Consider the following 22,023-nt stretch of genomic DNA (forward strand, 5'->3'; position numbering starts at 1 on the left):
CCGAGGAAACTCTTCTGCTCTATACGTCCGCTTCACAAACAGTTGTTAGTGCAGCCCTGGTGGTGGAAAGAACAATCGAAGGTCGGCAAAAACAACTGCATGTATACTTCGCCTCAGAGGCACTCTCCGGTTCAAAGTTATTCTATTCTGAGCTAGAGAAAATTGCCTATGCCGTTGTCATGGCATCAAGAAAATTGAGACACTACTTCAAAGGTCATAAAATAGTAGCAATTACTGACCAACCACTGCATGACCTCTTCCATAACAGAGAAGCTTCGGCAAGAATAAGCAAGTGGGCTTCAAAACTTTCGGAGCACTACATTGACTTCGAGAAAAGAACAGCCATTAAATCCCAGGTCCTGGCAGACTTCGTGGTGGATTGGACCTCGCCAACCTTTGATACAGAAGCACCAATTGAACCTTGGACAGTACGCTGTGATGGTGCATGGTGTAACGAAGGAGTTAGCATTGCGGCAATCATTTAGTCACCTTCGGGTGCGAAGCTAAGATACGCCGCGCGCCTCGAATTCAGTGATCCAGACCCCTACACAAACAACACCACAGAGTACAAAGCACTGCTGCTAGGCCTCAGGAAAATGAAGGCCTTGGGTCATCCAAACTTCGTCATCAAATCAGATTCAAAGGTCATCACCGACCATGTGGAAAAAGAGTCAGAACTCAGAAGCTAAGAAGCCAGAAATGAAAATGTACTTAGATGCAGTAAGAGCTATGGAGAAATATTTCAAAGGCTTCACTGCCATTCACATACCAAGAAGCCAGAACGACGAAGCTGACAAGCTAGCAAAAGCTGCTGCTCGCAAAGAACCACTACCTCCGGACGTTTTCTACGAGAAAATCACAAAACCTTCCACAAAACAAGAAAAAGCAAAACAAGTCAACGTCATAGCAAGCAAAGATTGGCTATCACCAATCATGGCATACCTTCGGGGACACTTCGAGCCTGTGGATGAAAAGGAAGGAAAAAGAATGTTCCAAAGGGCAAGAAGCTACACCTTGTCCGAAGGTGAACTCTACAAGTCTGGAGTGGTTGCCCCCTGGCTCAAGTGCATAACGACGGCCGAAGGCCAGGAACTACCGAAGGAAATACATTCCGGACTTTGCGGATCACACATTGGCATAAGACCTCTGGTCGCCAAAGCCTTCAAGCAAGGATTCTTTTGGCCATCTGCATTGAAAGATGCTGAGAAGATAGTCAAAACCTACGAAAGATGCCAAATGATGGCACCTAAATCAAACAGACCTTCGCAACCAATACAACTCATACCTCCGGCGTGGCCACTTCAAAGATGGGGCATGGACTTGGTCGGTCCACTACCAACAGCTCAAGGCAACTACAAATACGTTGTGGTTGCAGTGGAGTACTTCACAAAATGGATAGAGGCAAAACCACTAGTGACCATCACTTCCGAAGCAGTCAGAAAATTCTTCTGGTAAAACATAATCTGCAGGTTCGGAGTGCCAAAAGAACTAACCGTTGATAACGGGAAGTAATTCGATTCTCAACTGTTCAGAGAATTCTGCCACTCGGTAGGAACAAAGGTCATGTTCGCATCAGTTTATCACCCTCAGTCCAATGGTGCCGTGGAAAGAGCCAACGGCCTAATTTTCAACGCCATCAAAAAATGCCTGTTCGGACTGAAAAAGGGAAAATGGGTAGACGAACTACCGAAGGTCATCTGGTCCCACAACACAACTGAATGCAGAGCAACAAAATTTACCCCATTCAGATTGTTGTATGGAGACGAGGCTATGAGCCCAGAAGAACTCAAACACAAAAGTACCAGAGTTCTAAACAATATCGAACCTTCAATAGAAGCAGATCTCACAGAACTCGACATCTTGCAAGCTTCGGAAAATTTAGAAGCATACCAAGAAGAAACAAGGAAGTGGCGAAACAAAAAAGTAGCCAACAGAGAAATTGCCGAAGGAGACTGGGTTCTAAGAAGAAAGCCAAACGCCGAAACCATCGGCAAGCTTCAATCCAAGTGGGATGGACCATACATTGTGTTATACTCCAACAGGCCAGGATCTTACCACTTGGCGGACATTGAAGGAAACGAGCTGCAGCATTCCTGGAATGCTGACAGTCTCAAAAAGTACCATGTCTAGGGTAAAAGTTGTAAAAGGATGAGCGGCAAGAAAGCACGCTCATACCTTCGCGTCATTTTCCCTTTCTTTTGAGTCTAGGACCGTACTCTTTTCCTCACAGAAGGGAACTCCAATTCGGAGGTGAAGTTTTTAATGAGGCGGTTCCTATGTAAATTCCCCAAATTATATGAACAAATCCCTTTAGGAAAATGTCTCTTGTCGAAGCAATCACAGGGTCGCAAACATCGACCTTCGCATTTGCACCAAGGCTGAAAATAACTAAGTCAGTACAACTCGTAACCGTAACAAGTTGTACATACTTATCTTAAAGTGTATGCTATACACTAAGAAAGCCAAGGGGTCGTCGACTCGAAACACGAGTCGAAGCCAAGAAACCTTCGACTAAAAATAAAAGTATATGCTATACACTAAGAAAGCCAAGGGGCTGTCGACTCGAAACACGAGTCGAAGCCAAGAAACCTTCGGCCAAAAATTAAAGTGTATACTACACAATAAGAAAGCCAAGGGGCTGCCGACTCGAAACATGAGTCGAAGCTAAGAAACCTTCGGCTAAAAATTAAAGTGTATGCTACACACTAAGAAAGCCAAGGGGCTGTCGACTCGAAACACGAGTCGAAGCCAAGAAACCTTCGGCTAAAAATTAAAGTGTATACTACACAATAAGAAAGCCAAGGGGCTGCCGACTCAAAATACGAGTCGAAGCCAAGAAACGTTCGGCTAAAAATTAAAGTGTATACTACACACTAAGAAAGCCAAGGGGCTGCCGACTCGAAACACGAGTCGAAGCCAAGAAACCTTCGGCCAAAAATTAAAGTGTGTACTACACAATAAGAAAGCCAAGGGGCTGTCGACTCGAAACACGAGTCGAAGCCAAGAAACCTTCGGCTAAAAATAAAAGTGTATGCTACACACTAAGAAAGCCAAGGGACTATCGACTCGAAACACGAGTCGAAGCCATGAAACCTTCCGCTACAAATTAAAGTGTATGCTATACACCAAGAAAGCCAAGGGGCTGTCGACTCGAAACACGAGTCGAAGCCAAGAAACCTTTGGCTAAAAATCAAAATGCATAATAAACAAGCCAAGAAGCCTTCGGCTAAAATGAAGTACAAACTACCAAAGTCTTTAGAGCAAGACTGCAAGGGAGGGGGGAGACGCTTCCGCACAATATTGCAGCCTTCCTCCCAAAGACTTCATCACATCAAAACAATGAAACCCCGGAGAAACAAGAGCTTGGGAGGCCTCCGGGAAAGGCGAGGGCTCAGCACCGAAAGACGCCAAAGCCTTGCGGTATTCCTCGCGGATGGCCGCGCTCTTGTTTAAGATGTCCTGCGAGGCGGACTCCCACATCACGCAGTCCTCCTCAACCTCCTTCTCAAGCACTAAGATCTTGACATTCTTTCTCTCGACATCGGCTTTGAGTAGGCGAACCTCCGTTTGAAGGTTAACAACCTTCGCAGCATATTTCTCTACCACACTTCGAAGATTCTCAAGAATACCTTCGTCTAGGCTTATTTTCTCATGCATCTTCGAAATGGTCTCTTCTTGTTCAGATACCCTCCCCTTCAGGAGCTCATTCTCCGACGTCAAAGAACCGCGAAGGTTCTCCAAGGCCTCGTTTTCCTTCTACAAAGTGCTAATCCGCTCCAACAGGCGAGCCTTCTCAGCAGAGTGAGCCAGAAAATCATGCTCATCCTTCCTCGCGCTACCCACAACTGCATGGCTGGCAAGCAAAGCCTGAAAAAGAAAACCAGGCTTAAAACCAACACCGCCATTCAAAGAAAGCTTAACAACACACGGCACAAACCTTCGTGCACAATGACGCCGTGATTCGGCCAAGACTTCCGGTCCCGTAAACTCCCAAACCCTTCATAAAACCTACACACGCCAAAACACATGACAAAACTGCACAAAACACAAGACCTAAAAGAAGACAAGGCCAGAGCGCCATACCCTCAGCATCAAAACTCTCGACATCCCCGGGGAGAGCTGGCTGGTCCCTCGACGCGACCCCAGCAGCCTCATCCTCCGAAGGTTTCAGCTCCAGCAAATCCCCGAGCTCCTTCATCACGCTTGCAACATCTACTTGAAGGGAGTACCGAAGATAAGGGTCAATGTCAGGCCCTTGGAAAGCAAGGCGCCTAGAGATCGAGAAGGTACCTAGTTCAGAAAACCGATCTTTCACTTCAATCAAATGGCCGTCAGCCCCCGCGGTCCCTTGGGATTTGTCGTCTTCGCCGGCCTGAAAAGCAATCGAATCCTTCGGGGCTTCCATGAGATCATCCTTCCCGTCAGCACCCTGGGATCCTCCAGTGGGAACCTCCTTCCCCCCTCCCTATCATCATCCTTCTCTGGGGATGACTTCTCTTCAAGCAAGAGCTGGGGGGTGCTCCACAACTCTCTTAGGCTGAACCTTCACGAGAACCGAAGGTGCCTCCTCGTCACTTTCCTCGTCCAGAAGATTCACAACCCGAAGGGAAGATTTGACCCCCTTTTGCACTGCCGTCAAGACAGCACCTACAGTGTCTGACTCTGCATGGAACGAACCAAATTGATCAAGATAAAGGTGAACCCTTTCACCAGTGCGCGAGCGCCAGGGAACGCTACTCTCCGTAGTGCGAAGCTCCCGCATAAAAGCATCGCTACCCAAATCCTCCCTAGCAATATGAAAAGAGTAATCACAAGGAAAGATACCTTTCCCCTTGAATCTTTCGCCGCGCCCGACGCAGGCCTGATCCTGGAGGTGCCCGAAGGTCTCTCAGTGACTACTTTCGGAGCCCTCGCAGACTAAGCAACAACGGGCTCGGCCTTCTTGGCCTTCTTGTCGGTCGGACCTTCGGATAACCTCGCGGAGGGCGCAGAAGTATTTGCCCCCCTTTTCCTCTCACGAGGAGCCTCGCGGGGGCTATACACAATGCCCATCTTCAGAAAACTCCGGTTCACCCTAACCTTCTCGGAGCAAATAGCTTCAAATGAGTCACGCTCCTTCGACAAAAAAGGACCGGCAATAGCAACTGCCTCCTGCTCGATCTCTTCGACGATCATATCATCAGAAACACCTTCGGGTTTCCGCAAGCCAAAATCTGGGAAAGGAAGCTTATCTTTCAAGCCAGCAACTCGAACCTTCGAAAAGGCCCCTAGTAACCAATCCCTCGTCAACGGCCAGACCTTCGCGGCCAGATATTCTTCGATCAGATCCCGACCGCTCACGACACGCGCCGCAGAAGCAAACGCGGAGCAGCACTCCTTGTAGCTGGCCGCTGTCCTCCGGAAGTCTGCCTTGGTAGTGTGCTTGAACTCCGCAACCTTTGAGGCAAGGGGATAGGAGACTCCTTCCGAAGAATCAACACTAGGAAAACCAATCTTGGCATAAAACTAGTACTGCTCCCAATCATCTTCCCACTTGTTCTTCTGGCAATAAGATAGCTCTATCCTGTCGATTCCTTGGGTCTTGTTGGTCCTCCTTGGGTGGAAAGAACAACACCCACTCTGAGCAGAATATACTTGTGGATCTTCGCCAAAAGATACCTTCCGCGTCTGTGGATGCATCTCGTAGAGTCTACAGAAAGCATCCACGTTAATCGGCCCATCGAAGGTTTTGACCGCCCAAAAAAACTTCGACAGCTGCACGATGGCGTTGGGGGTAAGATGGTGCATCCGAAGACCAAACCGGGCCAGAATCTTCGGAAAAACGGGGTCCAGCGGAAAACATAGACCGACAGCAAAGAAGTCCCGAAACACAACACACTCTCCATCGTGAGGGTCCGGTGTAATCTCATCACTAGGGGCACGGCAAACTCCGGGGCCAAAATACCCTTTCTGCACATAACTCTCGACCAACTCCCGGGTCACCCACAACTGACCAAAAATGAGAGTAGCAGGAGGCTTCTCCCGGGACCCCATCAGCTCCGAAGGATCAGCGTCCACGTTGGTCAAATCTTCCTCTCCCTCAGACAACTGCCTTCTCTCCTCTTCCGAAGGCTCGATGTCCTCGGATCCAATGGGCCTTGCAGTAACCTTCAATCGAGCCATCCCTAAACAAACCAAATGTTCAGAATCGTAATGAACAAATCTCGAAGACCCCAGCAAAAAAGTTGAAGCAAAAACTCACAAAGACTTAGCAGAACAATCCTTCCCTTTCCACAACCGCCGCGAAGAATGGGACGGAACAGGTCGCTTTCACAACCCGAAGAATGGGGCGAATCGGAAAGCGCCGCGTGTCAAAATTCGACAAGCGGGCGAAAGTTCGTAAGGAATGAGAGCGTGAAAACGACCTTTCCTTCCTGCCCCCTTTTATAGGGGGTAACTTCGCACTGTTCACACAACGGTAAAAACGAGGAGAAGTCAGAACGACGGCAAATCATACCGCGACACGTGTAACAACATACCTTCGGGTCTCGCCCACCTCCGACCTTCAGGGGAGACGCTTTCACATAAATGTCTTGACCGATCTTTGTTTTTTCGAGGGTTCGGCCGGCCAGAGTCGGACCTCGCCCACGAGGGGCTACTGTTGGGGATCGCCCCCTCCCGAAGGTGGCATGACCCGAAGGATTGACGAAGGTACCCGAAGGTCCCCCAAGGGTATGCCGAAGGTTAAGCGAAGATGACAAAGCATCAACCCAAAGGTTCTTCGAAGATGACGAAGCATCGAAGAGTTCGTCGAGGTCTGGCGCCAGAAGGTGGTGCCCTGAATCGCCAGGATGCTTCGGGCAGCGCGGAGGCGAAAGATGATGAAGGTGAAGTCCCTCGAAGCTTGTCGAAGGTCGTCGCTAAGGGTCGTCGAACATCACGGAACCCGGAGGTTCCGAGAACCGTTTGAAGCCACACTCTCGAAGGTTATGACAAGAACCTTCGGGTGCGGCGGGCGACTCAAGAGTGGCGAACGATGAAGGCGACGCCACACGAAGCTTGTCAAAGACCACTACCGAAGGTTCCCGAAGGGCAAAAAACACGTGATCCGGGTAGGAGTATCCAAGTAGGACTGTCCAACCTAGGGAAATTACCAAATACCCCTATTGTAACCTCTTGACCTTCGTGGGGACCGGAGGGACATTTCTGGAAAGATGTAATAAGGTTGGGGGTATAAATACCCCCTCCCACCCAACGTTGTACGGGTGGGGAACATTTCGTACGAACTATAGTGCAATTTCTATTGTGCAATTCGTGTTCTAGTGTTCTAACCTTCGTGTGAAGTGTACTTTCTCTGTCTGGTGATCGTGCCGAAGATCCCAACACCATGATTTAATAAATTATATGCCAACATCAGCTAGTAATAAGGTTCCTTGTGGTGGAACCTGCCCACCAGAATTTGAGTCCTCGACTCGGCGCTAGTGCTCGCATATTTTTTGAATTTATTCCAAGATTTAACTGGCGTTATTCTTTCAGTGGTAGGCGACGTACCCATCCGGGGTGCTCATTGCTCATAGTCATAGGGGTACGATTGCATGAGTGTATTTATAGAGATGAATGTGAGTGCGTTTGTGAGCGTCTGCGTATATATGTAATGTGTTTCACAAAAAAAAGACTTAATAAACTATATTTAAAAATAGAGTAAGGATATATGAAAGTAGCCCATATTACTTGACTGTGTGCCACTTGATTATTAAGAAGATAACATACGATCAGTTACACTTTGATTGCCAAGTTAGATATATCTGACACCTTATTCTCTGATGAACCTGAAGAATGAATCGAAGTCTTCAAGGGTCCATTCCAGATATTCAGCTACATATACATAATACTTCAGTAATGGAGTGCTATATATGCTCACTAGTAATTGTGAGTTAGGATTTCATTAGTAGAACTATCAGTAAGAGTTCCTGGATCATCATCATATATTCATATATACGATGTCTGCTACCGGAAGGCTGCACCAAATGGTGACCAGAAGTCGACCGGGGTTTCGTTGGCCACTCCGAAGGTGCTCGATATAGGCACCAGGCACAGCCCTCGGCCGGTGAGGTCCCCCTTCGCCGCCGCCGCCGCCTCCTCTCCGCCATCCCTCGAGACCTGACCGCCGAAGGAAGGCACATGGTTGCATATATGTTAGTTCACAAGCATCCAGAGTATGTATGAGGCTATTGGCAGTGCATGTGTACAGTATCAGTATGTACCTTCAAATGGGGCACTTGCTGCCTGTTCTTCAGGTAAGGAGCACTGAGTGACTGCACATACAAGCGCCCATTCAATTATGAGCAAAATGCAAGTTGGTAGATCAAAGTTTCTGTATGTATATGATTAAAGGATCGACGATCAGGGCTGCAGCTAGATGCATGCGCACTTACACCAACTTGCTGATGCAGGAACCTGATGTACTCGATGGTCTCATGGAGCACCGATGCCGTATCAGTCTGCGCAGCACGCACGCCGAGGTTGATCCATCATTGTTTTTTTTTTTTGCAAAGAGAATTTGTTAAAAAGGTGTGGGCCTTTGCAGCGAGACTTGGGGTATATATACTGGACTCTGAAGTTTCAGCTTCCAGAATAATATGTAGTGCGTGTAAGTGCAGGACCCTTAACCAAGTTAAGACCTTGATCACTCACCTTTCCAAAAGGGGAGACTAGTTGTTGAAGTGCTGTGATTCTGTCACCTAGCTTCTCTTTCCTCACCTGAAACATATAAAAAAATCAGTGTGGAGCGTACCTGAATACTACTTTATGAAAGAGAAATCCATATTCACTTCATTATCATTCCGGCCGGCTTATTTTGGAGCACAAGGATTTCAAAAATTCAGAGGAAACAAATGCCAGATTTCCAAAGTACTTTCAGAGACGAACAATTCAAATACCTTGAAGGTCGGCAGTGGTGATGGTGTCCCTGTTCTCGCTTTCTTGAGCGGCGTTGGATCGGTGTTGGCCTTCTTCGTGATGATAGAGCTAGAGTCCCCAGCACCTTCTAGTGCACTCTGCATGTATGCGAGATCAAATTAAAGGCTACTACAGCTCGATCAGGACTTATAAAGGAATTGGAAATTTCCAGGCATGCAATTATTATCGTAAATTGGCAAAGCTCTGCGTGCAACTGACAAAAAGATAGAAGTTTTCAGACAACTGAAAGTTAGGAAAACTGCAATATCATCGATGTATGTAATAATACTGTCTTTGCTATATATGTGAACCTTGGCTGCAAGACTTGCCGGCCTAGATTGCCCCGGCGACGGTGGTCCGGCGGCACTCCCTAAGCTTGCCGCCCCCTCCGCCGCCGCAAACCCGGCGGAAGGGTTCCAGAACGGCGTGCTGTTGGTGAACTGCAGAGCCTCCCTGATGGTGCTTGGCGCCTGGTTCATCGTCTGCTGGTGATACTGCTGGAACCCCAGCGACGGCTTCGCCGCCGCCGCCGCCGGCTCCGTGAGGCTTCTCAGCAGCGACGAGGACCGGAAACCGCCGGACGGTGAGGTCGGCGACGAGAGCAGCTCCAGTCCAAGGTTGGACAGGAACTGGTGGTTCGGGTCATGGGGATCTTGAAGCATTAGGCTGTTATTATTCGATGAAGGGCTCCTCAGGCCGAGGTGAACCTGATCGCCTCTTGATGAGCTCATGTAGCCATGGAAACCAGATCCGTCCCTAATTATCAGAATTTCAGACATACATATGATCACAAATCCATCAGAGAAGTACTTGATTTTCTTATATAAACAAACAAAAAGAAGAAGACATGAGTAGAATTTCTTACAAGTAGTAAGGCTGGTTCCAGCCGCCGGCGAGACCGGTCGCGACGGCGCCCGGATCGGCGACGCCCGCGGGCTCTTGGAAGGTTATGGAGCTTCCGCCGGTGGCGAGCGAGTTGGACCCCGGCGACTCCGAGGAGGCCGCGTTGCCGGACCTCGACCTGTTGCTGCCGTCAGCCGGCGCCGCAGGGGACAAGCCGGAGCCGAACCCGGGCAGCTGGTCCGGCGAGCACGACACGGCCGTGCTCCACCAGTCCCCGCCTCCGTGTCCGTGGCTCGCTCCGCCCGCGCCGGCGGCCGCAGCTGGATGGATCACCTCCTGGTGATCCGCCATATCTATCTATAGCTACAAACAAAGATCTGGTCAGATCGTAATAATGATGGCCTCTGTTTATATGGGAATTGGGATTGATCTCCCTGTGGCTGTATTCTTGGCGGTTTTGCTGTTAGGTATGTGTAGCTAGAGCTAGCTAGATAGCTGTGGAAGAGATCAGGGCGGCGCCGGGCATGCGATGCAACACAAGAGTGGTGTGGTGGCGATCAATGAGTGTGGCTTGTGTGGTAGTGCGCGGCTAGACAGCTATGTAGTGTGGTGGACTACTGGTGGGCAAGTAGGGATTGAAGTCTAACTAATTAATCGAATGTGGATTATATTCAGAGCTGAGTGCAAATAATGGTGGCGCGACATATGGTTTTATGTAAACCGTCGGAATTAAAGAGGAGGAAGAAGAGAAGATGGCGACGGCGGCGGACACAATCTGAGGTGAAGATCAAGGAGGAGAATTCAGGGGTTTTCTGAATGGTCTGAGATGGTGACCATGCATTATCGCATGCTATGTGTAGCGCAGCTGAGTGTTATAATCAACAGTTAGTTGATCACTGATCGGTCTCTCATGGGAGCTTGACCCAGCAGGTAGATCCACGTGTGTATGGAACACGCTTATGTTCCCTGGGCTGCTGTTCAATTCCTCAAAATGCACTTAATGTTCAATTAACATGGTAAATGATCTGCATGCATGTTTTTCATTGGATTTGAACAAGCGAGAGAAAGGATCTGCATGCATGATGGTGAATTATATTGGAGGTAGTGGTAGTAGTATTGCACCTAACGCTATTATTAGATGTTTGTGTGCTGTGGTCCTCTCTAATCTAATCTAACGGAGAGGTGTAACCCTAGCTACTTACCTCCGGAGAGAGTCATGTAATAACCCTACCCCTCCATCTATGTGCATATGGACTTGATCATGTATTCTTTTCCTAGTGTTGCATATCTCCAACCTAGATATAGCTAGGGTTTTAAACCCATTAGTGGATCGATACACAAATTACTGCATAACTTAGATTAATCGCGACAGTTGCGCAATTGATTCTTTTTTAGCAAATTAACCAGCCAAATGTACATAGTAAATAATATATTTTCACTGGTGTAAAAACTAATTCGATGGATAGTATATAGCTAGGTATTTCCCAAACAATTATACGGTATATGAAATTAATAGAAATAAACCAAGCGAGCACTATATGCCAAGCAACTATTTCTCCCAGCATGTGCTTTACTCTGCCACGGCAATCTAAGAATGTAAACCTCAATAAAAGAAACCCAAAAAAATAAACTTATGGCCATACTACCTCTCATGGATCTAGCTCACCTATATCAGTGACGACTTTCTCCTTGTCAAGTCTCCGAATGTGTACAGTGTACCACATGTACACAAAATTATGATAAACCGTGTACCTTTTTTTATAGGAAAAACCGTGTACCTTTATCCGTCCATATCCATCGCACATCCAAGGGGCCCGGCCTATATATCTTTGGCGCCACGTATACCACCAAAAAGAGTTGTTCAATTGCTGTATCCCTAACCGGCCCACTACAATCTCACTTCAGGTCTCCCTGTCATACCCTATTATGGTCGAGCTAGTTTTTATCAAAATCACAATATATATCCGCTCTAATATTAAATAATACAAACTTCGATATATTTAGAGCATAAGGGTGGCATCTCACACTGCTAATGGTTTGGAAACCAAACCAAAACCACACCAAACTATTTCATTATTAATATACTTTAGAAACTAAACTAACTCCATCCACTTGCTATTCCACCCAAAACAACCCAAACTACTTGCTCTCTTCCTCCAAAGCAAACCAAACCAATAATTTCAACCCAAACAAACGGGTTTCAAATTACCACGTCAAATTCTCTCCAACTGGTTTAGTGGCTCCGCTCTTGACGTGGGGTCCACATATAGTTCAATTGCTTTATTTGCCTTTAAATAATTCTACAACTACAATACATTCATGTTATTTGAGTTCATGTAAATATCATGCATAAATGAATGCTCTCGTATTTTTCAATGCAAGTGAAGATGTACGTGCCACAGGCACACGTATTTAATTTTCTTTTCATCAAGCAACGATGTCATTTTTTTCTTCCAAAAATAATACACGTCTTTTTTTACTTTCATAAAACAATGATGCCAATTATTATATCTTTCCAAAATAAATAACGAAGCGAATTATGGGTGAGTGCATGTGCAAAGAGAAGTAGAGTGCGCTAAAGAAAAGTAATATACGGGTACAAGAGGTGGGTAGATGAATGCTTGGTGTAAAAAGTATTAGAATTTTGGTGGAAATATTTTCCTTCTATCAATTTCATGAGTCTACACCATTTTTCGTCAAACCTTTGGCCTGACAAGTGAGACCTCCACTACTAGAGAATAGGGCTTTTGTCCCGGTCTACAACTGCTTTTTATCCCGGTTTCTTAACCGAGATTGGGCGTCCGGGATAAATGGGTGCATCTCTTTTGTCCCGGAAGCTATCGAACCGGGACAAATGCTAATTTTTGCGAACAAAAACAATTAGGTTGCTAGCGCCCGCGGACGGGAGCCAGCTTCTCCAAATTCAAAATCAATTACAATCACAAATCAATTATCACAACTACAAACGTATTTTTCACAAATTAATCCATTCACATATACATATTTGACAAAAAAAACAAGAACAACAGCGCCGCCCGCCTGGATCTGGCGGCGCCATCCCCGCCGGCGCGACCGAGCAGAGCTGCTGCCACTACGAGGGCCTGGCCGGGGCGCGAACCCAAGCCGACCCCGCCGGGGCCTGGACGCGCCGGCAACCGCCCCCGCCGGACCGAGCTTGTGCCCGCCGCCGGGGCCTGGCCACGGCGCGGACCCGCGCTGGCGACCGCCCCCGCCGGGCCGAGTTGTTCCGCCGCCGGGGCCTGGCCGCGGCGCGGACCCGCGCCGACGACGCCACCGGGTTGGAGGCGCTCCAACGGGCCCGAGCCACCCTGGCCGGTGCCCGCGCCTTGGCCGCGCCCTGCCTGCGGCTCACCGGCCCCGCCCGCATCGGGGAGGGAGCTGAGGGCCAGAGGGAGGGAGGAAAGAAGGCAGCTGAGGAAGGGGGCGGGACTGCGGGAGGAAGAAGATAAGGCAGAGGGAGAGAAATGAGAGGAGAGGAACCAGCGACTTGGAAAATATCAGGAGGGAGACGTCGGTCGCTTTTTTGTCCCGGGTGCTGGCTCCACCCGGGACAAAAAAGGCTTCCTTTTTTCCCGGTTGGAGCCACCACCCGGGACAAATGGCCCATTTTTTTGTTTCGGTTGGTGTCTCCAACCGGGACAAAAGGCCCCTGTCCCCCGCTGGCCCGGTTAGCCATTGGACCCGGGACAAAAGCCACCTATTGTCCCGGGTCCAAAAACAGTCGGGACAAATGGCCTGGAACAAAGGCCTATTCTGTAGTAGTGCTCCGTGAGGGATACGGTGGGCCTAATCTTGGTGATAAAGGGTTTTAATTGTTTCAACTTTTATAGTATAGATATATATACACATAGTCACACACAACATTTAACATGTTGTTTTAGACGTACGTGTTGTACAGCTCGTTCTTTTTTCTTATCATTGACGAGTTATTTCCTCGATTAGTAGAGATAGTAGTAATAGAGGGAGGGAGGGAGAGAGACTTAGGCCGGGTGACGTCACGCTGACGAGCGGCTAGCCTACTCCTCCGGGGGGCCAGGTGGGAGATGCGTCGACGTCACGGCCGCGGGCCCCGCCCAGGGGTCGTCTCGTCTGGCACGCACGGGCGTGCCCGCGGAAAGCGAGCGGCGCACTCACAAGTCACACGGAGTTCGAAAAAAGAAAAAAAGTCACAAGCGTGCTACGCGTACTGCAATGCCAATGCCTGCGTGGACCTGACATCCAGCAGCAACAATGCCACGGCAAGCAAACCTAACTTGCTACATACTAGTAGTCTGCCCTTGAGAGAGCAAATTCATAATTCTCATAAAAACTTTTGCTCGCAAAAAAAGGTATTAATTCACATAAACTTTGGTCAAAGGGTCAGATACTTAATTCTCTGCCCCATCAAAACAAAAAACAAGATTATTATAGCCAGGGCCGAAGCTAGAGCTGAATCGAGGGGGTGCCCTGTCCACGGTTCTGCTATTGGCTCTCCAATTTATGAAGTGAAAATTTAATAATTAGCACTGAGTTTTCATTTCGGCGTGGGTGCCTGGGCACCCCAACGTAGCTCCGCCCCTGATTATAGCAAATGCCATCAAAACAAAACACAAGATAATGAGTGGTGCCATGTGCTCTCGCTGGGCTCAACGTAGGTCCGCCTCCGGATACATGAACCATGGTCGCCACGTTTGTAGGATAAAACTTTTTGGGACTTTTTTTTTCTTTTTTAGTTTTTCAAAGCCACGATTGAGCTTCTTTCTAAATTTGCGGTCTTATTTTGATCAAGAAGTCCAAATTAATGAATGACCATTGGATATTGAATTTAATTTGGTTAAGCCCGGTTCTCCTTTTTAATTACATGCATGGTGTCTCCCGCTATGTCTTCGGTTGCCTAAAGTTTAACCAATTATTGCAGGTTTTGACATTTCCAAATAACATGTACTCCTTCATCCTAAATTATTAGTCGTTTTGGTTTTTTTAGGTACATAGAGAGTCGGATTGGGTGCGCTGACATAGGTTCTTTCTAAATCTCATGTTCCAGTTGTCTGCTTAGAGTTCAATAATAATAATGCTCCTCAGGTTTAGTCATAGCATGCACGATCTCAGTGTTTGCTGTGCATATTTGGCAACAAATTAAAGTGGGAGAGAAGGATGCATGCACCAAAAAATCTCATAATGCAAAAGGTCGAGAGAGAGAGAGACGGTAGGTCCGTCCGGCCAACGTTGACACGACGCAATCTAGGAGAGTGTCAGGCCGACGACTTGGTTGGCCATTATTGCCCCGTGGACTAGCAGCATTGGTCAGCACGCGGATCCAACCTTTTGATCACCGTCTTTTGCGGTTTTGCTGTGTTCATCGTGACACCTGTCCGGCGTCGGGAAGAAATGTTGACTTGCTTGATTAATTCCTTTTTGGACTCTAGTGCTGTCTGTCAATCCGTGGTACCTTTCTATACCCTAGTAGTACTCAAGTCACCGCGTGTTGAGAAGTCAACTTCTCGGAGTTTCTTGATGAAAATTCAGTTGTAGTCGTCTTTAGAATTTGTTTTGTTGCTAGTCTACGGAGTATCTTCTAATATCGAAAACTGGGTCGATTCCGCGGGTAGGTAGCGGGTCCACGTCGCCCGTTAGCCCACGAGCCGTCGGATTCGCCCAGCTCGTGATGTCGACCGTTCGATCGTGTCAGTCCGAGCCTCTCTGTCCGTTAAGCGGCGGATCCGAACACTCGTGAACCCACTCGTCCCCTCCTCTCGGCGCCCACGAGCAGCACTCACCTCCACCACCGGCGCCGCCGCGATGTCATGGCCGGAGGTGCTCATGCCTCTCCCGCCTTCGCGCCATGCTCTCCTCCCACTCACGCACCCCCCATTGTCTGACCCTCCTCCTCGCGCTCCCACTCTCTCCGGCAACGTCCCTACTCCTCCTCGATTGGTACGCGTCCTCCTGCCCTGCGCTCTTGTTGTCCTCCCTCTCGCTTCGCCCCACCCTCGCCACCGCCGATACGGACCGCGCGCGAGGCCTCCTCGACTTCCTCCCGCCCTGCTCCGTGAGTCCTTCCTGGTGTCGTTCCTCCGCTCCCTGTCCCCCCGGGGCGCCCTCCACCTACTCGACTAAATGGTCTTTAGACCTCGCAGGATACAGAGCTCACCCTGGACATCCAGCGCGGGTGGACGGGCGGCTTAACCGGCGACATGGCGGAGCTCAGTGCCAGCTCTAAAAAATTGTCCTTGACGTTTCCTCTTCCGCTTCACTCCCAATTCTCATCCAGTAAAAATCACCATAGCCCCTTGCACTCATCCTTTCAATCTGGATTGGATTGAGGGATCCATGGCGCCCGGCAATCATCGGAGAGACGCGACCACACGACAGCAACGGTGGCCCTATTGCCCTTCTGCTCTCTGACCGTGGGCAAGCACCTGGTGCTCACGCGTGCATCTGTGCCTGCAAGCTCGGAGATGCTTGAGTGCAGGTGCACAGGTTGAATTGATGTCAATACAGGAGATGCACAAGATGTGCTCGATGAATTGATTATGAGAGATGACGCCTAGGTTCTCCTCCCCATGTCCCTTACAGTGTAAGTGTATTAATCGAATTATTTGTAATTTACTGTATGCAGTGACAAATATAGCAGCAAGTGCCGATGAGACTGATTATGTGCTACATGAAAATCCAGGTCGAGTGCCACCAGGTTCAAGCAAAGCTACAGGGCGTTCAGCTGTCTTCTTCCTCAAGATAATGGCAAAGAAGTTCTGATGATCCCCTGCCAATTCATTTGTTCAAGGTTGATTTCTGCTTCTGCATCTCGTCCATTTCACTTGTCTCTGCTAACAAGTTCAACTCGTGTGCCCAAATAGGAGACTTAGAGAGAAGCGATTGGTTTGGCTCTCACCTCCTTTGGTGCTCTCTCCTTGAAATGTGTTTGGTTTTAAGTTGGTGGAAGCAAAAGAAAATTAGATAGCAAAGAAAAACTCTGTATGGCATATGAAATCGATTTGAGTAATTATCTGTCCTGCTTAGCGTCGTGAACTCGTGATAGTAAGAAATGCACTGATTATAATGGATTTTGTTTCCAAGATGAATCAGAGGGTAGCTAAAACTATAAGCATACTGAAGTTAGTCCAAGGATGCAAGTACATAGTTGTTCCATGGATAAATATGATCTATGTTTGGTATTTTCCATACATAAATAGATTGTTCTTTACCTCATCACTAACTTAGATCACTAGAGCTCCAGCACAATGTATTAAAAGCTTTTACTAATAGTTTAATACTCAGTTTGCTTCAAAAACAGCAATCCAAGACGCAAAGAAGAACATAACAAAAGGTGCTAGGAATCACCACCAAGTTTACTGACGTCTGCATTGTGTGACAATATCTATTGCAACTTAATTGGCAAACAATTCAAGTCTGCTCCGTGTGCACAAAGCCATATACGTAGATGTATTTTCAGTCTAAAATGGAAGTAATTATAGATTCAAATCCAAAGAGATTGTTCAGTTAAAATTTCCCGGTCTTCAGATTTGAAGCTGCGCGCGAACACCGGTCTTCCCGCAGCAGTGGTGGCCGAGTTCCGCGCTGAGCTCCAGCGCGCCCTCCCCACGGCGATGACCGATTGCGCATCGTCCGCGGCAGCATCCAAGCTCCACACGCCCTTTCTGTCACGACCACGGTGGTGGTGCCAAGGCTGGCGGTTCCGGCAGCTACCGCCGCCGATACAGGGGCGACAATTTTGAGACAACTATAGATGCAGAGTAGTAAAAGGTTTAATTTGATTGGGTTCAGTTTTTGGCTATAAATCCTAATTTATTGCTGCATTTTCCTTTAGTTGATTCAGTATTATGATTCATGCCATTCTTTTTTTTTCATTCCAGCGTTTGTCCATGTGCAGACTTGGATTAGGCTTCCAACTGGTGCACAGATGCAGTATACATCACGTTGCTTCTTCTATCAACAACAAAGACTGACTATTTTGTAATTGCAGCTCTGCATCCTACGGTGCTTGCTGATGCTGAGGTCCTCTGCAAACATATAATGGAAAGATCATCACCAGATACGGTCAATGCAATATGCACAGGTGGTTATCAACGGTTCCTCCTCCTCCTGGTAATTTGTTGAAGCTAACCGGCAGAATGATTTTTTTTGGTTATTGAGACAAATGTGACTGGATTAAGTTTGTAGCTGTAAATGTAGAGCGCATCTGGCTACCTGCATGGGCCAAGATCACACTCCAAGATATGGTCGCATGAAAGTACTGGCAACATATCTGTTTGGTAGAATGGCACTATATAAGCATTTCCTACCATATCTGTATGGTCCTAAAATCTCATAACAATACGCATCATTACGCATTTACGCTCTTGATTGCTTTGCTAAACTTCAATGTCTCCAACTCTTGGGTATTCAGACACCTGTAGGTAAAATAGATGAAGAAGATCTGACGTACCAAAACAAATGGACCAGAAAATGGCCCAGCGCGGCAACGCCGCACGTTCTTTCTAGTGCGGACCGGAATCTCGGTCTAGTAGTCTAGACGTCTAGTAGTAGTTTGTAGATTTTTTGTTCTAAGCATACATACGGATGAGAGGTATCTCCGGTTAATATTCCGTCCCATTTCACTATGTAATCATGCATGTTCATGTGTGATGTGTATGTGTTCCCCAATGTACAGAGATCAGCGACAAACTTCATTTATATTGATATAAAAGGAACAATAAAGCAACCTAAAACTAGGTGTTCAACACCGAAACATGGAAATGAACTTAAAAAGCTCTGCTTGTGCATTTGCTATTCCTTCTCCAAAAGTCGCAATTTACAGTTTGTGTGTGTAATTTGGCCACACGAGTTCAGTGATCTAACCTTGTTTGCATAGTGCTGTTAATAAAGCAATCCAAGGAACAGCAAATGGTACTTGTACACCATTCGTCAGACAGTCGTCAGACCTTGGCTCTGTCCTCTCTTCTGTTCACGTTCTTGTCTGCGTGCACATCCACAAAAGACAGCGATGAACTCCAACTTCAGCTTCGGATGGCACCAGCAGTTTCAGCAACAGACAGAAAGGGAGACAAAGACGAGCTGCAGCATGTACGCATGTGGATTCAGTTTCTTCAGTGTGCAGTAGATAGGCATTGCAATTTTCTCCCCTCCCTTGGACAAGTATCTCTGTATCTGCTTCTGAAGTTGAGTCCGAAACATATTGCATGACAGTGTAACACTTGGACTAGGTGCTGTAATGTTGCTTACCAGGCAGTATGTGCAAACAGAAAAAAAAAGTGCAAAAAGGGTAAGGGTGACAAAAAAAAAAGGACGTGTAGTCTGTCAGAAAACTTCTGAACCACCCTGACTAGGACAAGCCAGCCAAGCAGGAACGATCCTCTACAGCTGGAGAATGGCACCGACCGGAGCATCCTAGCCGTTAATCACGCTCTGGCCCAGAGGTTCTGGCTCATCAACCAGACTTGAGTGCTTGCCTCCTTTTTGGTAAAGGATGAAGCGGTACGAGACTATAGAACAGTGTAACACTTGGACTAGGTGCTGTAATGTTGCTTACCAGGCAGTATGTGCAAACAGAAAAAAAAAGTGCAAAAAGGGTAAGGGTGACAAAAAAAAAATAGGACTTGTAGTCTGTCAGAAAACCTCTGAACCACCCTGACTAGGACAAGCCAGCCAAGCAAGAACGATCCTCTACAGCTGGAGAATGGCACCGACCGGAGCATCCTAAAGCCAGCCAAGCAGGAACGATCCTCTACAGCTGGAGAATGGCACCGACCGGAGCATCCTAGCCGTTAATCACGCTCTGGCCCAGAGGTTCTGGCTCATCAACCAGACTTGAGTGCTTGCCTCCTTTTTGGTAAAGGATGAAGCGGTACGAGACTATAGAACAGATCCTGTTCAAGTAAGGTCGTGCCGCGTCGGCCAAGCTCCTGGGTTATAAGCTGTGCCATCGTGTTCTAAACGGGCGAGGTGGTGCTAAAGCATCGGTTGGTTACTTCAGTCCTCAGCCTTTCGTTTTGCCAGAAGTGGGCCGGCCCATGCAAGCTGCCGTGGAACGGAATGGGCCAGTTCATTCTTTGCCACGGCGCAAGTTTATATAAGAGGAAATGTTATGCGAAACGAAATTTGCAAATGTTATGCAATTCAGACTATTGTCCAGCAACTGAGTGTAGCAGAGATGCGGATGTTACGATGGTTTTGCGGGCACACAAGGAGGGATAGAGTCCGGAACGAAGTTATTCGGGATAGGGTCGGGGTGGCACCAATTGAGGAGAAACTTACCCAGCATCGGCTGAGATGGTTTGGACATGTCCAACGAAGGTCTCCTGAGGCGCCGGTGCGTAATGGGGTTCTTAAGTGGGTCGATAATGTAAAGAGAGGTAGAGGTAGACCTAAACTGACGTGGGATGAGTCGGTTAAGAGAGAACTTAAGAATTGGAATATCTCTAAAAAGATAGTTTTGGATATGAGCGCTTGAAGACTAGTTATCAATGTGGCTGAATCTTGAACTCTTTCGGGTTTCATCTCTAATCTACTCCAATTTATTTGGGAAAAAAACTATGTTGTTGTTGTATGCAATTCAGACTATTCCGAATGCAAAGAGTACTGCGCAAAGAGTACTGCTACATGCTTGCTCAGGCTGAGTCGCGGCGTGTCTGCATGATGGGTTCAGTTCCAGACTTGAGTGTAGACAGGGAAGCTGCCAAGAGGCCGGACAGTTGTCTGCCGCTGCCCAGTCTGGAACGAGGGGACCTGAATGCTGAACGTACACAGTGCAAGGTTCACGCCTGTTTCTTCCTCTGCAGAGTATCTCCTGCTAAAGTTCAGAACCAACCGGGAGGAACAGTGATGTATTCTGAACATTTGGCTAAGGTCTTGTTTAGATCCCAAAACACAAAATATAAATTTTTTATAAATTATTTGTATGGTATACTAAATGTAATAAAAAAATAAATCGCATTATACAAATGGACTGTAAATCGCGAGACGAATCTAATGAGCCTAATTATGACGTGATTAGATACTAAATTGCTACATTAATGCTATAGTGAATATTCTCTAATTATGAATTAATTAGGCTCATTAGATTCGTCTCGTAGTTTACAGACAAGATATGTAATTAGTTTTGTGATTAATCTACATTTAATACTTCAAATATTAAAGATTCCCTTCTAAAAACACAAAATGCAAAGTGATCTAAACACACCCTAATAATGCAAGCATGTAACTGAACTGCCTGAAGACGTTGCGAGACAAGTTGTGCAAAAAAAATAAAGTACAAAAAATGTTAGGCTCATTAGGCTCATTAGATTCGTCTCGTAGTTTACAGACAAGATATGTAATTAGTTTTGTGATTAATCTACATTTAATACTTCAAATATTAAAGATTCCCTTCTAAAAACACAAAATGCAAAGTGATCTAAACACACCCTAATAATGCAAGCATGTAACTGAACTGCCTGAAGACGTTGCGAGACAAGTTGTGCAAAAAAAATAAAGTACAAAAAATGTTAGGGCGTCCTGGCCGTCAATCACTCTCTGGCCCAGAGGTCCGGGCTCATCAACCATACTCAAGTGTTTGCCTCCTTTTTGGTAAAGGATGAAGCGGTACGAGCCTATAGAACAGATCCTGTTCAAGTAAGGTCGTGCTGCATCGTCCCAGCTCCTGGATTATAAACAGAGTCAGCGCCTTCTAATCACCCGAGGTGGCGCTAATCTTCTACTGGTGCCTTACTGCCTTGCCCCAGTGGGCCGGCCATTCCACCTGTGTTCAGGCCTCCAGGCCCATTCTGGTGATCGCAAATCGGAAATGGGTATCAATGAGACTAGTGATGATGTTTGGAGAGACGACAAGGACGTCCAACTCCGCCTCTCAAGTCTCAATGTCAGCAGTCATCTTTAAAGAAAATATATATGTCAGCAATCACGAGGCAAGTGGTCGCGTCTATTTAGAGCAGCCTGATAATAAGCAGTAATAATTTTTAAAATAGTCATTGAAAAAATCAAAGACAGATAATATCTAATATACCCCAGCCGGGCTGTCGTGGATTAGAAGGTTCTGACTTTAAAAGAAACGAGGAGCCGAAGCAGCCACATCCTATATCATTAGCGTTGTTCGGAACCAATAGCACGACTCCAATCGTCTATACTAAGGCTGTGTTTAGATCCAAGAAATTTATTCTAAAACTCGTCATATTGAATGTTTGGATAATTACCTGGAGTATTAAATAAAATTTGAATACAAATTTT

The 22,023-nt window shown here is 47.1% G+C and overlaps 1 protein-coding gene, 1 long non-coding RNA gene, 1 other non-coding gene and 2 pseudogenes across 3 annotated transcripts; 1 reads left to right on the forward strand and 4 right to left on the reverse strand.

Annotated features, from left to right (window-relative positions):
- Positions 1 to 7,689: 7,689 nt before the first annotated feature.
- LOC120711589 (transcription factor bHLH112-like) lies at positions 7,690 to 10,452 on the reverse strand. The gene is made up of 7 exons (XM_039997180.1): positions 9,803 to 10,452; positions 9,249 to 9,693; positions 8,919 to 9,035; positions 8,674 to 8,739; positions 8,415 to 8,480; positions 8,244 to 8,294; positions 7,690 to 8,139 (listed from the first exon to the last, which is right to left on the reverse strand). Exons 1-7 carry the CDS (start codon positions 10,129 to 10,131, stop codon positions 7,987 to 7,989), a joined length of 1,227 nt encoding a protein of 408 aa, XP_039853114.1. The 5' UTR covers positions 10,132 to 10,452; the 3' UTR covers positions 7,690 to 7,986.
- A 5,041-nt stretch (positions 10,453 to 15,493) lies between these two features.
- Positions 15,494 to 18,157, forward strand: LOC120711590. Its single transcript, XR_005690331.1, has 4 exons — positions 15,494 to 15,829; positions 15,918 to 16,357; positions 16,457 to 16,564; positions 17,302 to 18,157. It is a non-coding gene; the product is annotated as an uncharacterized LOC120711590 (long non-coding RNA).
- Positions 18,158 to 19,092: 935 nt separating this feature from the next.
- On the reverse strand, positions 19,093 to 19,326 carry LOC120639381. The gene has a single exon (XR_005661385.1). It is a non-coding gene; the product is annotated as a small nucleolar RNA U3 (small nucleolar RNA).
- A 75-nt stretch (positions 19,327 to 19,401) lies between these two features.
- LOC120639379 lies at positions 19,402 to 19,685 on the reverse strand (annotated as a pseudogene).
- Positions 19,686 to 21,215: 1,530 nt separating this feature from the next.
- LOC120639382 lies at positions 21,216 to 21,421 on the reverse strand (annotated as a pseudogene).
- Between the last annotated feature and the right edge of the window lie 602 nt (positions 21,422 to 22,023).

The sequence above is a fragment of the Panicum virgatum genome, chromosome 6K, assembly GCF_016808335.1.
Source record: "Panicum virgatum strain AP13 chromosome 6K, P.virgatum_v5, whole genome shotgun sequence".
NCBI classification, from domain to species: Eukaryota; Viridiplantae; Streptophyta; class Magnoliopsida; order Poales; family Poaceae; genus Panicum; species Panicum virgatum.